The sequence below is a fragment of the Nothobranchius furzeri genome, chromosome 4 (assembly GCF_043380555.1).
Source record: "Nothobranchius furzeri strain GRZ-AD chromosome 4, NfurGRZ-RIMD1, whole genome shotgun sequence".
Classification (NCBI taxonomy): domain Eukaryota; kingdom Metazoa; phylum Chordata; class Actinopteri; order Cyprinodontiformes; family Nothobranchiidae; genus Nothobranchius; species Nothobranchius furzeri.
Genome location: NC_091744.1, coordinates 64,955,386 through 64,969,386, shown reverse-complemented (window position 1 = coordinate 64,969,386; position 14,001 = coordinate 64,955,386). Strand labels below are relative to the sequence as shown.

The 14,001-nt window shown below is 39.6% G+C and overlaps 1 protein-coding gene across 1 annotated transcript in view; it reads right to left on the bottom strand.

The window, feature by feature from the left end:
• Positions 1-14,001, bottom strand: part of muc5.1 (mucin 5.1, oligomeric mucus/gel-forming) — a 29,178-nt gene that overhangs the window by 8,368 nt on the left and 6,809 nt on the right. Inside the window, exons 18-31 of the mRNA XM_054732699.2 lie at positions 13,054-13,103; positions 12,864-12,964; positions 12,622-12,773; positions 12,340-12,478; positions 12,159-12,266; positions 11,419-11,598; positions 11,096-11,335; positions 10,817-10,973; positions 10,546-10,674; positions 9,904-10,051; positions 9,741-9,784; positions 9,466-9,648; positions 1,694-9,354; positions 106-1,471 (exon numbers count right to left, since the gene is read on the bottom strand). Of these exons, the coding sequence (XP_054588674.1) occupies positions 106-1,471; positions 1,694-9,354; positions 9,466-9,648; positions 9,741-9,784; positions 9,904-10,051; positions 10,546-10,674; positions 10,817-10,973; positions 11,096-11,335; positions 11,419-11,598; positions 12,159-12,266; positions 12,340-12,478; positions 12,622-12,773; positions 12,864-12,964; positions 13,054-13,103 (10,658 nt within the window). The remainder of the gene's footprint in view (positions 1-105; positions 1,472-1,693; positions 9,355-9,465; positions 9,649-9,740; positions 9,785-9,903; positions 10,052-10,545; positions 10,675-10,816; positions 10,974-11,095; positions 11,336-11,418; positions 11,599-12,158; positions 12,267-12,339; positions 12,479-12,621; positions 12,774-12,863; positions 12,965-13,053; positions 13,104-14,001) is intronic.

Here is a 14,001-nt window from a genome sequence, read left to right as displayed (position 1 = left end):
AAGACAAAGGCATGTTGTCATACTGAGTCTATTGGCAAAACATAACAGCTGCATTCTAGGAATGGAGGCCATTACAAATAAATAGAGTAAAAGAACACAGCTTACCAGGTTTGAAATCTTTATCCATGTATTTGCAAGAACATTCTGTAGATTCTTTTGTTGAGTGCGTCGGAGGGTTTGTTGTAGGTGTGGTTGTGAGTGTTGTTACTGGTACAACATGATGTGTTGTAGTTTCATTCACAACAGGACCTATTAATCGTGTTGTTGACACCGTAGTTCCTGTTATAATTTCAAGTGTTGTGGTTTTTACATGATGTGTTGTAGTGAGAGTTGTTGTGATTGTTGTTTTCGTGATTGGTGATGTTGTTGTAGTTGATGATGTTGTGGTTGTTGAAGGTGGTGTTGTTTCTACATAAGGTGTTGTGGATGATTTTGTTGTGGGAGTTGATGTAGATGGTGGTGTTGTGATTGATGTTGTTGTAGTTTCTACATGAGGTGTTGTTGTGGTTCCTACATGAGGTGTTGTGGTTCCTACATGAGGTGTTGTTGTGGTTTCTATATGAGGCGTTGTTGTGGTTCCTACATGAGGTGTTGTGGTTCCTACATGAGGTGTTGTGGATGATTTTGTTGTGGGAGTTGATGTAGATGGTGGTGTTGTGATTGATGTTGTTGTAGTTTCTACATGAGGTGTTGTTGTGGTTCCTACATGAGGTGTTGTGGTTCCTACATGAGGTGTTGTTGTGGTTCCTACATGAGGCATTGTTGTGGTTCCTACATGAGGTGTTGTGGTTCCTACATGAGGTGTTGTTGTGGTTCCTACATGAGGTGTTGTTGTGGTTCCTACATGAGGCGTTGTTGTGGTTCCTACATGAAGTGTTGTTGTGGTTTCTACATGAGGTGTTGTGGTTCCTACATGAAGTGTTGTTGTGGTTTCCACATGAGGCGTTGTTGTGGTTCCTACATGAGGCGTTGTTGTGGTTCCTACATGAAGTGTTGTTGTGGTTTCTACATGAGGTGTTGTGGTTCCTACATGAGGTGTTGTTGAGGTTTCTACATGAGGTGTTGTTGTGGTTTCTACATGAGGTGTTGTGGTTCCTACATGAGGTGTTGTTGTGGTTTCTACATGAGGCGTTGTTGTGGTTCCTACATGAGGTGTTGTGGTTCCTACATGAGGAGTTGTTGTGGTTTCTACATGAGGCGTTGTTGTGGTTTCTACATGAGGTGTTGTGGTTCCTACATGAGGTGTTGTGGTTCCTACAGGAGGTGTTGTGGTTCCTACATGAGGTGTTGTGGTTTCTACATGAGGTGTTGTTGTGATTGATGTTGTTGTGGTTCCTACATGAGGTGTTGTGGTTCCTACATGAGGTGTTGTTGTGATTGATGTTGTTGTGGTTCCTACATGAGGCATTGTTGTGGTTCCTACATGAGGTGTTGTTGTGATTGATGTTGTTGTGGTTCCTACATGAGGCATTGTTGTGGTTCCTACATGAGGTGTTGTGGTTCCTACGTGAGGTGTTGTGGTTCCTACATGAGGTGTTGTTGTGGTTCCTACATGAGGTGTTGTGGTTCCTAAATGAGGCGTTGTTGTGGTTCCTACATGAGGTGTTGTTGTGGTTCCTACATGAGGTGTTGTGGTTCCTACATGAGGTGTTGTTGTGATTGATGTTGTTGTGGTTCCTACATGAGGTGTTGTGGTTCCTACATGAGGTGTTGTGGTTCCTACATGAGGTGTTGTTGTGATTGATGTTGTTGTGGTTCCTACATGAGGCATTGTTGTGGTTCCTACATGAGGTGTTGTGGTTCCTACATGAGGTGTTGTTGTGGTTCTTACATGAGGTGTTGTGGTTCCTAAATGAGGCGTTGTTGTGGTTCCTACATGAGGTGGTGTTGTGGTTCCTACATGAGGTGTTGTGGTTCCTACATGAGGTGTTGTTGTGATTGATGTTGTTGTGGTTCCTACATGAGGTGTTGTGGTTCCTACATGAGGTGTTGTTGTGATTGATGTTGTTGTGGTTCCTACATGAGGCATTGTTGTGGTGCCTACATGAGGTGTTGTGGTTCCTACATGAGGTGTTGTGGTTCCTACAGGAGGTGTTGTGGTTCCTACATGAGGTGTTGTGGTTCCTACATGAGGTGTTGTGGTTTCTACATGAGGTGTTGTGGTTCCTACATGAGGTGTTGTGGTTCCTACAGGAGGTGTTGTGGTTCCTACATGAGGTGTTGTGGTTTCTACATGAGGTGTTGTTGTGATTGATGTTGTTGTGGTTCCTACATGAGGTGTTGTGGTTCCTACATGAGGTGTTGTTGTGATTGATGTTGTTGTGGTTCCTACATGAGGCATTGTTGTGGTTCCTACATGAGGTGTTGTTGTGATTGATGTTGTTGTGGTTCCTACATGAGGCATTGTTGTGGTTCCTACATGAGGTGTTGTGGTTCCTACATGAGGTGTTGTGGTTCCTACATGAGGTGTTGTTGTGGTTCCTACATGAGGTGTTGTGGTTCCTAAATGAGGCATTGTTGTGGTTCCTACATGAGGTGTTGTTGTGGTTCCTACATGAGGTGTTGTGGTTCCTACATGAGGTGTTGTTGTGATTGATGTTGTTGTGGTTCCTACATGAGGTGTTGTGGTTCCTACATGAGGTGTTGTGGTTCCTACATGAGGTGTTGTTGTGATTGATGTTGTTGTGGTTCCTACATGAGGCATTGTTGTGGTTCCTACATGAGGTGTTGTGGTTCCTACATGAGGTGTTGTTGTGGTTCCTACATGAGGTGTTGTGGTTCCTAAATGAGGCGTTGTTGTGGTTCCTACATGAGGTGTTGTTGTGGTTCCTACATGAGGTGTTGTTGTGATTGATGTTGTTGTGGTTCCTACATGAGGCATTGTTGTGGTTCCTACATGAGGTGTTGTTGTGATTGATGTTGTTGTGGTTCCTACATGAGGCATTGTTGTGGTTCCTACATGAGGTGTTGTGGTTCCTACATGAGGTGTTGTTGTGGTTCCTACATGAGGTGTTGTGGTTCCTAAATGAGGCGTTGTTGTGGTTCCTACATGAGGTGTTGTTGTGGTTCCTACATGAGGTGTTGTGGTTCCTACATGAGGTGTTGTGGTTTCTACATGAGGTGTTGTTGTGATTGATGTTGTTGTGGTTCCTACATGAGGTGTTGTGGTTCCTACATGAGGTGTTGTTGTGATTGATGTTGTTGTGGTTCCTACATGAGGCATTGTTGTGGTGCCTACATGAGGTGTTGTGGTTCCTACATGAGGTGTTGTGGTTCCTACATGAGGTGTTGTTGTGGTTTCTACATGAGGTGTTGTTGGTGTTTCTACATGAGGCGTTGTTGTGATTGATGTTGTTGTGGTGTCTACATGAGGTGTTGTTGTGGTTTCTACATGAGGCGTTGTTGTGGTTTCTACATGAGGTGTTGTTGGGATTAGTGACAATGTAGTTGATGGTGTTGTAATTTGTGGTGTTGTGCAGTCCTCGGTTTCTTTGTAAATACAACACCTTACACGTATTTCATAATCATAACAAATGGGAGGAATATCTTGGTCTTTGTTATTACAAATCAATCCAATTGTAGGGTCACATGTTACTTTTTGATCTAGGTCTTTTAAAGCTACGTCCTTGTAGAATTTAGCTCGACACTGAATTTCCAAAGGTTTTGAACAACGACTCAAATCTGGATTAGAAATATTTGCAATTGTTTCATAATCTCCTTCTTCTAGACCTGGATGAGGGTAGTCATTGTTGATCCAATCTGACCATGTACAAATATAGCAGTTGATAGGCGTTGTCGTGATTGGTGTTGTTGTAGTAGTTGGTGGTGTTGTGATTGGTGTTGTGGTTCCTACATGAGGCGTTGTTGTGGTTCCTACATGAGGTGTTGTTGTTATTGATGTTGTTGTGGTGCCTACATGAGGTGTTGTTGTGGTTTCTACATGAGGCGTTGTTGTGGTTCCTACATGAGATGTTGTTGTGATTGATGTTGCTGTGGTTCCTACATGAGGCGTTGTTGTGGTTCCTACATGAGGTGTTGTTGTGATTGATGGTGTTGTGGTTTCTACAGGAGGTGTTGTTGTGGTTTCTACATGAGGTGTTGTTGTGGTTTCTTCATGAGGCGTTGTGATTGATGTTGTTGTGGTGTCTACATGAGGCATTGTTGTTGTTCCTACATGAGGCATTGTTGTGGTTCCTACATGAGGTGTTGTGGTTCCTACATGAGGTGTTGTTGTGGTTCCTACATGAGGTGTTGTGGTTCCTACATGAGGTGGTGTTGTGATTGATGTTGTTGTGGTTTCTACATGAGGCGTTGTTGTGGTTCCTACATGAGGTGTTGTGGTTCCTACATGAGGTGTTGTTGTGGTTCCTACATGAGGTGTTGTGGTTCCTACATGAGGTGTTGTGGTTCCTACATGAGGTGTTGTTGTGATTGATGTTGTTGTGGCTCCTACATGAGGTGTCGTTGTGGTTTCTACACGAGGCGTTGTTGTGGTTTCTACATGAGGCATTGTTGTGGTTTCTACATAAGGTGTTGTTGTGACTGATGTTGTTGTGGTGTCTACATGAGGCATTGTTGTTGTTTCTACATGAGGCGTTGTTGTGGTTCCTACATGAGGTGTTGTTGTGATTGGTGTTGTTGTGGTTCCTACATGAGGCATTGTTGTGGTTCCTACATGAGGTGTTGTTGTGGTTCCTACATGAGGTGTTGTGGTTTCTACGTGAGGTGTTGTTGTGATTGATGTTTTTGTGGTTCCTACATGAGGCATTGTTGTGGTTCCTACATGAGGCGTTGTTGTGATTGATGTTGTTGTGGTTCCTACATGAGGCATTGTTGTTGTTTCTACATGAGGTGGTGTTGTGGTTCCTACATGAGGCGTTGTTGTGATTGATGTTGTTGTGGTTCCTACATGAGGCATTGTTGTTGTTTCTACATGAGGTGTTGTTGGGATTAGTGACAATGTAGTTGATGGTGTTGTAATTTGTGGTGTTGTACAGTCCTCGGTTTCTTTGTAAATACAACACCTTACACGTATTTCATAATCATAACAAATGGGAGGAATATCTTGGTCTTTGTTATTACAAATCAACCCAATTGTAGGGTCACATGTTACTTTTTGATCTAGGTCTTTTAAATCTACGTCCTTGTAGAATTTAGCTCGACACTGAATTTCCAAAGGTTTTGAACAACGACTCAAATCTGGATTAGAAATATTTGCAATTGTTTCATAATCTCCATCTTCTAGACCTGGATGAGGGTAGTCATTGTTGATCCAATCTGACCATGTACAAATATAGCAGTTGATAGGCGTTGTCGTGATTGGTGTTGTTGTAGTAGTCGGTGTTGTTGTGATTGATGTTGTGGTGTCTACATGAGGTGTTGTTGTGGTTTCTACATGAGGCGTTGTGATTGATGTTGTGGTTTCTACATGAGGTGTTGTTGTGGTTTCTACATGAGGCGTTGTGATTGATGTTGTTGTGGTGTCTACATGAGGTGTTGTTGTGGTTTCTACATGAGGCGTTGTGATTGATGTTGTTGTGGTGTCTACATGAGGTGTTGTTGTGGTTTCTACATGAGGCGTTGTGATTGATGTTGTTGTGGTGTCTACATGAGGTGTTGTTGGTGTTTCTACATGAGGTGTTGTGATTGATGTTGTTGTGGTGTCTACATGAGGTGTTGTTGTGGTTTCTACATGAGGTGTTGTGATTGATGTTGTTGTGGTGTCTACATGAGGTGTTGTTGTGGTTTCTACATGAGGAGTTGTGATTGATGTTGTTGTGGTTTCTACATGAGGCGTTGTGATTGATGTTGTTGTGGTGTCTACATGAGGTGTTGTTGTGGTGTCTACATGAGGTGTTGTTGTGGTGTCTACATGAGGTGTTGTGATTGATGTTGTGGTTTCTACATGAGGTGTTGTGATTGATGTTGTTGTGGTTTCTACATGAGGCGTTGTGATTGATGTTGTTGTGGTTTCTACATGAGGTGTTGTTGGTGTTTCTACATGAGGTGTTGTTGTGGTTTCTACATGAGGAGTTGTGATTGATGTTGTTGTGGTTTCTACATGAGGCGTTGTGATTGATGTTGTTGTGGTGTCTACATGAGGTGTTGTTGTGGTGTCTACATGAGGTGTTGTGATTGATGTTGCGGTTTCTACATGAAGTGTTGTTGGTGTTTCTACATGAGGTGTTGTGATTGATGTTGTTGTGGTGTCTACATGAGGTGTTGTTGTGGTTTCTACATGAGGTGTTGTGATTGATGTTGTTGTGGTGTCTACATGAGGTGTTGTTGTGGTTTCTACATGAGGTGTTGTGATTGATGTTGTTGTGGTGTCTACATGAGGTGTTGTTGTGGTTTCTACATGAGGTGTTGTTGGTGTTTCTACATGAGGTGTTGTTGGTGTTTCTACATGAGGTGTTGTGATTGATGTTGTTGTGGTGTCTACATGAGGTGTTGATGTGGTTTCTACATGAGGTGTTGTGATTGATGTTGTGGTGTCTACATGAGGTGTTGTGATTGTTGTTGTGGTGTCTACATGAGGTGTTGTTGGTGTTTCTACATGAGGCGTTGTTGTGATTGATGTTGTTGTGATTTCTACATGAGGTGTTGTTGTGGGTTTTTTTGTAGTTGATGGTGTTTTGGGTGTTGTAGTTTGTGGTGTTGTGATTGTTGTTGTTATTTCTACACGAGATGTTGTGGTTTCTACATGAGGTGTTGTTGGGATTAGTGACAATGTAGTTGATGGTGTTGTAATTTGTGGTGTTGTGCAGTCCTCGATTTCTTTGTAAATACAACACCTTACACGTATTTCATAATCATAACAAATGGGAGGAATATCTTGGTCTTTGTTATTACAAATCAACCCAATTGTAGGGTCACATGTTACTTTTTGATCTAGGTCTTTTAAAGCTACGTCCTTGTAGAATTTAGCTCGACACTGAATTTCCAAAGGTTTTGAACAACGACTCAAATCTGGATTAGAAATATTTGCAATTGTTTCATAATCTCCATCTTCTCGACCTGGATGAGGGTAGTCATTGTTGATCCAATCTGACCATGTACAAATATAGCAGTTGATAGGCATTGTCGTGATTGGTGTTGTTGTAGTAGTTGGTGGTGTTGTGATTGGTGTTGTGGTTTCTACATGAGACGTTGTGATTGATGTTGTGGTGTCTACATGAGGTGTTGTTGTGGTTTCTACATGAGGCGTTGTGATTGATGTTGTTGTGGTTTCTACATGAGACGTTGTGATTGATGTTGTGGTGTCTACATGAGGTGTTGTTGTGGTTTCTACATGAGACGTTGTGATTGATGTTGTGGTGTCTACATGAGGTGTTGTTGTGGTTTCTACATGAGGTGTTGTGATTGATGTTGTGGTGTCTACATGAGGTGTTGTGATTGATGTTGTGGTTTCTACATGAGGTGTTGTGATTGATGTTGTGGTGTCTACATGAGGTGTTGTCGTGGTGTCTACATGAGGTGTTGTTGTGGTGTCTACATGAGGTGTTGTGATTGATGTTGTGGTTTCTACATGAGGTGTTGTTGGTGTTTCTACATGAGGTGTTGTGATTGATGTTGTGGTTTCTACATGAGGTGTTGTTGTAGTGTCTACATGAGGTGTTGTTGGTGTTTCTACATGAGCTGTTGTTGTAGTGTCTACATGAGGTGTTGTTGGTGTTTCTACATGAGGTGTTGTGATTGATGTTGTTGTGGTGTCTACATGAGGTGTTGTTGTGGTTTCTACATGAGGTGTTGTGATTGATGTTGTTGTGGTGTCTACATGAGGTGTTGTGATTGATGTTGTTGTGGTGTCTACATGAGGTGTTGTTGTGGTGTCTACATGAGGTGTTGTTGGTGTTTCTACATGAGGCGTTGTGATTGATGTTGTGGTTTCTACATGAGGTGTTGTGATTGATGTTATGGTGTCTACATGAGGTGATGTGATTGATGTTGTGGTTTCTACATGAGGTGTTGTGATTGATGTTGTGGTGTCTACATGAGGTGTTGTCGTGGTGTCTACATGAGGTGTTGTTGTGGTGTCTACATGAGGTGTTGTGATTGATGTTGTGGTTTCTACATGAGGTGTTGTTGGTGTTTCTACATGAGGTGTTGTGATTGATGTTGTGGTGTCTACATGAGGTGTTGTTGGTGTTTCTACATGAGGTGTTGTGATTGATGTTGTTGTGGTGTCTACATGAGGTGTTGTTGTGGTTTCTACATGAGGTGTTGTTGGTGTTTCTACATGAGGTGTTGTGATTGATGTTGTTGTGGTGTCTACATGAGGTATTGTTGTGGTTTCTACATGAGGTGTTGTGATTGATGTTGTGGTTTCTACATGAGGTGTTGTTGGTGTTTCTACATGAGGTGTTGTGATTGATGTTGTTGTGGTTTCTACATGAGGTGTTGTGATTGTTGTTGTGGTGTCTACATGAGGTGTTGTTGGTGTTTCTACATGAGGCGTTGTTGTGATTGATGTTGTTGTGATTTCTACATGAGGTGTTGTTGTGGGTTTTTTTGTAGTTGATGGTGTTTTGGGTGTTGTAGTTTGTGGTGTTGTGATTGTTGTTGTTATTTCTACACGAGATGTTGTGGTTTCTACATGAGGCGTTGTTGTGGTTTCTACATGAGGTGTTGTTGGGATTAGTGACAATGTAGTTGATGGTGTTGTAATTTGTGGTGTTGTGCAGTCCTCGGTTTCTTTGTAAATACAACACCTTACTCGTATTTCATAATCATAACAAATGGGAGGAATATCTTGGTCTTTGTTATTACAAATCAACCCAATTGTAGGGTCACATGTTACTTTTTGATCTAGGTCTTTTAAATCTACGTCCTTGTAGAATTTAGCTCGACACTGAATTTCCAAAGGTTTTGAACAACGACTCAAATCTGGATTAGAAATATTTGCAATTGTTTCATAATCTCCTTCTTCTAGACCTGGATGAGGGTAGTCATTGTTGATCCAATCTGACCATGTACAAATATAGCAGTTGATAGGCGTTGTCGTGATTGGTGTTGTTGTAGTAGTTGGTGGTGTTGTGATTGGTGTTGTGGTTTCTACATGAGGCGTTGTTGTGGTTTCTACATGAGGTGTTGTTGTGATTGTTGTTTTTGTGGTTCCTACATGAGGTGTTGTTGTGGTTTCTACATGAGGTGTTGTTGTGGTTTCTACATGAGGTGTTGTAGTAGGTGTGAGAGTTGTTGTTGGTGTTTTTTTATATGTAGTTTTTGGAGTAGTGGTTATTACTTTTGTTGTAGTTTCTACATAATGTGTCGTAGAGGTTTTAACTCTTGGTGTTGAGAATGTCAGAACTGTTGTCATGGCTTGAGTAGTTGTGCGCTTTTCAGTAGTTGTTTCTGAATGGACAAAGATTTAACATGGTAAACATTACAAACCATTCTCTTCAAATTGTTCACATCCAAAGTTATATTTAGATGTCTCACACAGCTTTTCTGTGATATTCTTACCTGTTGTAGTAAATGTAAAGACTGTTGTTGGTGTAAATGGAGTTGTAGTGCAAACTTCCATGTTTCTGTTAATAGTTCCATTTACTCCACACACACCAGTAATGCATGTTCCATCTCCATCATGTGTGTTATAAACAGTTTCCCCATATTTGTAGCTATGACCATTATAGACACAGGTACATGCTGGAAAAAGATAAATTAAGAAAACCTTTGTTTTATTGTAATAATACTTTCAGAGCAATGTCAGACATACATAAGCCATGTATCCTACTCACCAGATTGATCGTATTCACACTTTGTAGTTGTTGAAAAACAGTTGCTGTTAAGGTAAACAAGAAAATGCAGTTTTATTTTCCTGATTATCTATTTTTGTTGAAAAATAATAACTGATGCACAAAACTAGTGTTAGCTAAATTTGTGTAACTGAAACTGTCCTACCATTTGTAACAATTTTGCACTGGAACCGTTTCCCCTTCTTCATAATGGTTCCCTTCATCATCGTAGCAGCCACATTGTTTTTCTGACACACACTTCATGGTAACTTCTTCTAAATAAGGCCGCTCACTTGGACAATTTGGATAGCAGCCTAAAATAAAATGTCAAAAGTAAAATTCAAATCAAACATGTAATAAAGACGTTCATGGAAGTTCAGATGTTTTTCTTTTCCTTTGAAGGTTGGAAGAAAACTTGAATTTGACTGTGATTTTGCTTTATGGTTTTATTCGAAGGGCAATTTATGTCATGGGGTTGTTTCTACTTTCTCTGATTTTCCTCTGTCTGTGACATTTTCAGTTGTCTCCACTTTCCCCTGATTTCCCACTTTATTCTTCACTCCTTTCCCTGTGTACATATATAGCGTCCTCTTGTCATTGTTTCTTCTTGGTTCCCCTCTTTAAAGTCATCCAAGCCATTTCATATTCTGCCACAGTCAATGTAAGTTTTTGTTGATGCAATTAGAATTTGTTTTTTAATTTTACCATGGTCTGTTCTGCACTTGGATCCTCCCTCAGCACCACAAAACATGACACATACATCATTCCTGAATGACGACAATAAAATATTTTTCATTATAATTCTTACCTTCTAATGCTGGAAGCTGAGTGTAGCATTTTCCTGAAGGATTCTTACAAGTCTTCATGCATGGTTTTTGACAAGGTGCATAGTGCCACTCACACGCTCCATCAGGATTGTAATAATCACAGAAGAGTGCTAATGAAGCAGAAACACATAAAATATGTCAAATACTTTGCATACAATTTTTATTGAGACTCTAATTTTAGGTGTAAACTGTGAAGACAGCAATTTCATTCATGTCATATTTATTATTTTTCTTATTCTCAGAAAGACTTACGACAGATGGTGGGGGTTCTCCACTTAATACAGGCTCCGGCTTCATTACAGGCAGCTGCATAGGCTGCAACAGCTGAGCAGAAACACTCACAATCTCCTCCCGAATTACAGGCACATGTGTCTCTCACACATGAATCAAAGTATTGTTGGGGATCAACCTTAATGAAGAAGTAATTGTTAATGCAACTAAACTTAAGTCAAACATTTTCTGTCTAAACAATCGGGTAAAAAATAAACCTAGTAACACTAACAGGAAGATTGTATGCCTTAATTTACTTACTTTTAAGTGGCAGGCAGAAAACACGTCACTCTTGATGATGCTGCAGTGTTTTGATGCCCATGCTACTCTGTTAGGGTACAGAGCACATGGTTCTTGTGTTGTGTTTACATTTGGACAGGCAGATGACACTTTCCAGCTGTTTCCAAACTCAATTGTTTCAACTACAATTTCTTTGGCATTGGTGGTAAAATCGTTCTTGATGTTGCCATCAAAGTTCCCACACAGACCACAGACTTTTCCCTGTCATAAAAGGAAAAACAGCTAATTTGTGATGAAATTACACTTGCACATCAGTCCCATAACATGTGTGTGTGTCCACTCACGTTGAATGATGAGCTGAGTTTAATCATGAGTGTCGTCTTCTTATTCCAAATCAGAATAAGACCGTTGTTTGCCTCGATGACAATGTATATACCCATAGTGTGGACTTTAAACAGAATGTCCTCACCTTCGCTTTGATTGATAACTCTGACACTTTCGTCTGAAAGAAGAATTTCATTCCTCTGGAAAAAAAGCAAACCCCAAAACAGTCATTTATAAATGATGAAATAAATGCTTTTGCCTGAGTAAAACTATTTTGTCTTTGTAAAGGCACAATTTGCACAATGGAAACAAAACCACCTTTGTAATTATAAGGGATGCCTTTTCGTTTTCCACAATCTGGAACTTTTATTTCCAGGTGTTAACTGTTGATTTATTTAAATGAACGCATTACCTGAACATATACCTGAGAGTTCTCAACAGTAAAAAAAAAATAAAAATAAAATAAAAATCAGGAAAATTATGACATACTAAAAACATATTTTCAAAAGCACTTTTGCGAGATTTGCGTGCTAGCTTGTTTTGTACATTTGCTGTTGCAGTAAAAAGATAAAACACACAGAATAATAAAACAGAAGGTTTAAGAAATATATGTTTCATAGTATTTTACATAAAACTGTTGCGAATCCTCCTGCACCTTTAATAGCTTTAGCTGCATTTTTTAAACAATAAATTGTAGTCAGTGGTAAAACCCTCTGCATCCATTTTCATTTGAATATAAAGCATTTCCCCTGTTACCTACCCCTAAGTACAGTTTGATATTGGTGGAACAGATGCTTTCACTTGAAACACAGGGGATGTTTTCAGTCAGGACCCTGAAGGTGCCCTTCATGTTGCCTCCACAGTAATCCTGTAGTATTACGATCATGTCAGTATCACAAGGTTTAACTTTGACCAGTCACAGTGACTGAACATGACTTTACCTGAGTGAAGATGTAACCACAGTTGCCTTTGTAAGCAAATTTCTTTTGATCAAAAGTGATGAAATTCCCGTCTCCATACATGGTACAGGTTCCACCGCAATCATTCTCTGTGCAACTCCATTTCCTTTCACTGCAAGTGCTAGGAAATAAAATAAATGTGTAAAATATTGTGTCCTCAACTCCAAATAAACAAAATAAATAATCAGGTAAAGGAGAATATTCTGTCAAACGTGTCTGGTTACAAGAAAATGTGATCCAAGAGATGATTACATCAAAGCTCACCATTTGTTACAGTTAACAGTTATGGTGTCTCCTGGATTGTATGATTTTCCATCATGTGGACAGGGACAATCATTCTCCTTCACACAGCCTCCATTTCCATCTGACAGTAGGCCAGGAGGACACACACAGCCTGAGACACAATGTGAACTCACCTAGCCACCAAATGTGAATGCATGTTTTAATATGCAGGTAAGCTGTTTAATGTACATACATCCTTTATTTATGCAAAAACATAGTCTTACACAATCTGAGTCCAACGTCTGGCAGCTGTTCTGACATTCAGCTCCTTTTTCACCTGGCTTTGCATTTGAGCAGTTGAAGAAAACCATTGGAGAGGCGCATGCTGGTGACAACAACAGAAAGTTAAAAAGGACAGGATTTTCTGTGAACTGTTGCTAATAATCCTCTTTACAGAGTCTTCTTTATACATACATTGAATGACTGGTTCTCCTTGACATGTTAGCTGTCCACCACGGCAGGAGCTGAAATCAATCACAGCCCAAGTAAGAAAATCTGTATAATTTGTATATTTTATAGTTTTCTACACTTTGCCATATTTGCAGCTAACATGTTCTGAGCAGCTTTTGCTGAAAATTTGAGTTGAATCAGGAGAATAATTTTATTCAGTGTTATAACTGGTAAAAGGAATTAGAAGAAACAAGCAATGTCGAGTAAACAACCCAAGAAATAATTGTTTGGAATAATCAAAATCAAATTTGAAACTTCAAACTTTCACGAACCAGTTTGGAATTCTGCAAAAATGATAACCCTGGAAAAAATACCAGTTTCATAATTGTTTAAAAAATGTTAATTGCTTTAATTTAAATGTCAAAAACATAGCAGCTATGATTGTGTAAACTACACAGTTTTGCAGTGCTGACTAATTTATTTTGTATTTTTGGTGTAATATTACAGATAAAGCAAAAAAAAAAAAAAAAAAAAAACATCATGCAAAAGATTGTTTTCTCTGTAGTTCAGCTTAAAAGGTAAAACTAATTAATGAGATAGACTGATTACATGAAAAGATATTTCTAACTTTTATTTGTTATAATTGTGATTATTATGGCTTACAGCTCATGAAAATCCCAAATGCAAAATCTCATAATATTAGAATACTGTGAAAAGGTTCAATATTCTAGACTCAACGTGTCTCAGAGACTAATCAGCTAATGATTACAAAACACTTGCAAAGGGTTCCTGAGCCTTTAGATGGTCTCTCAGTCTAAGTTGAAATAAATAGACTTTTGCACAAGTGGTATAGCAATATATATATATATATATATATATATATATATATATAGTTTTTTGAGTTTCAGCTTACAGCAGTGCTTAAGCTATATGTAGCTATATATTTATCTGTTTTTAGCCTGTGCATCTATC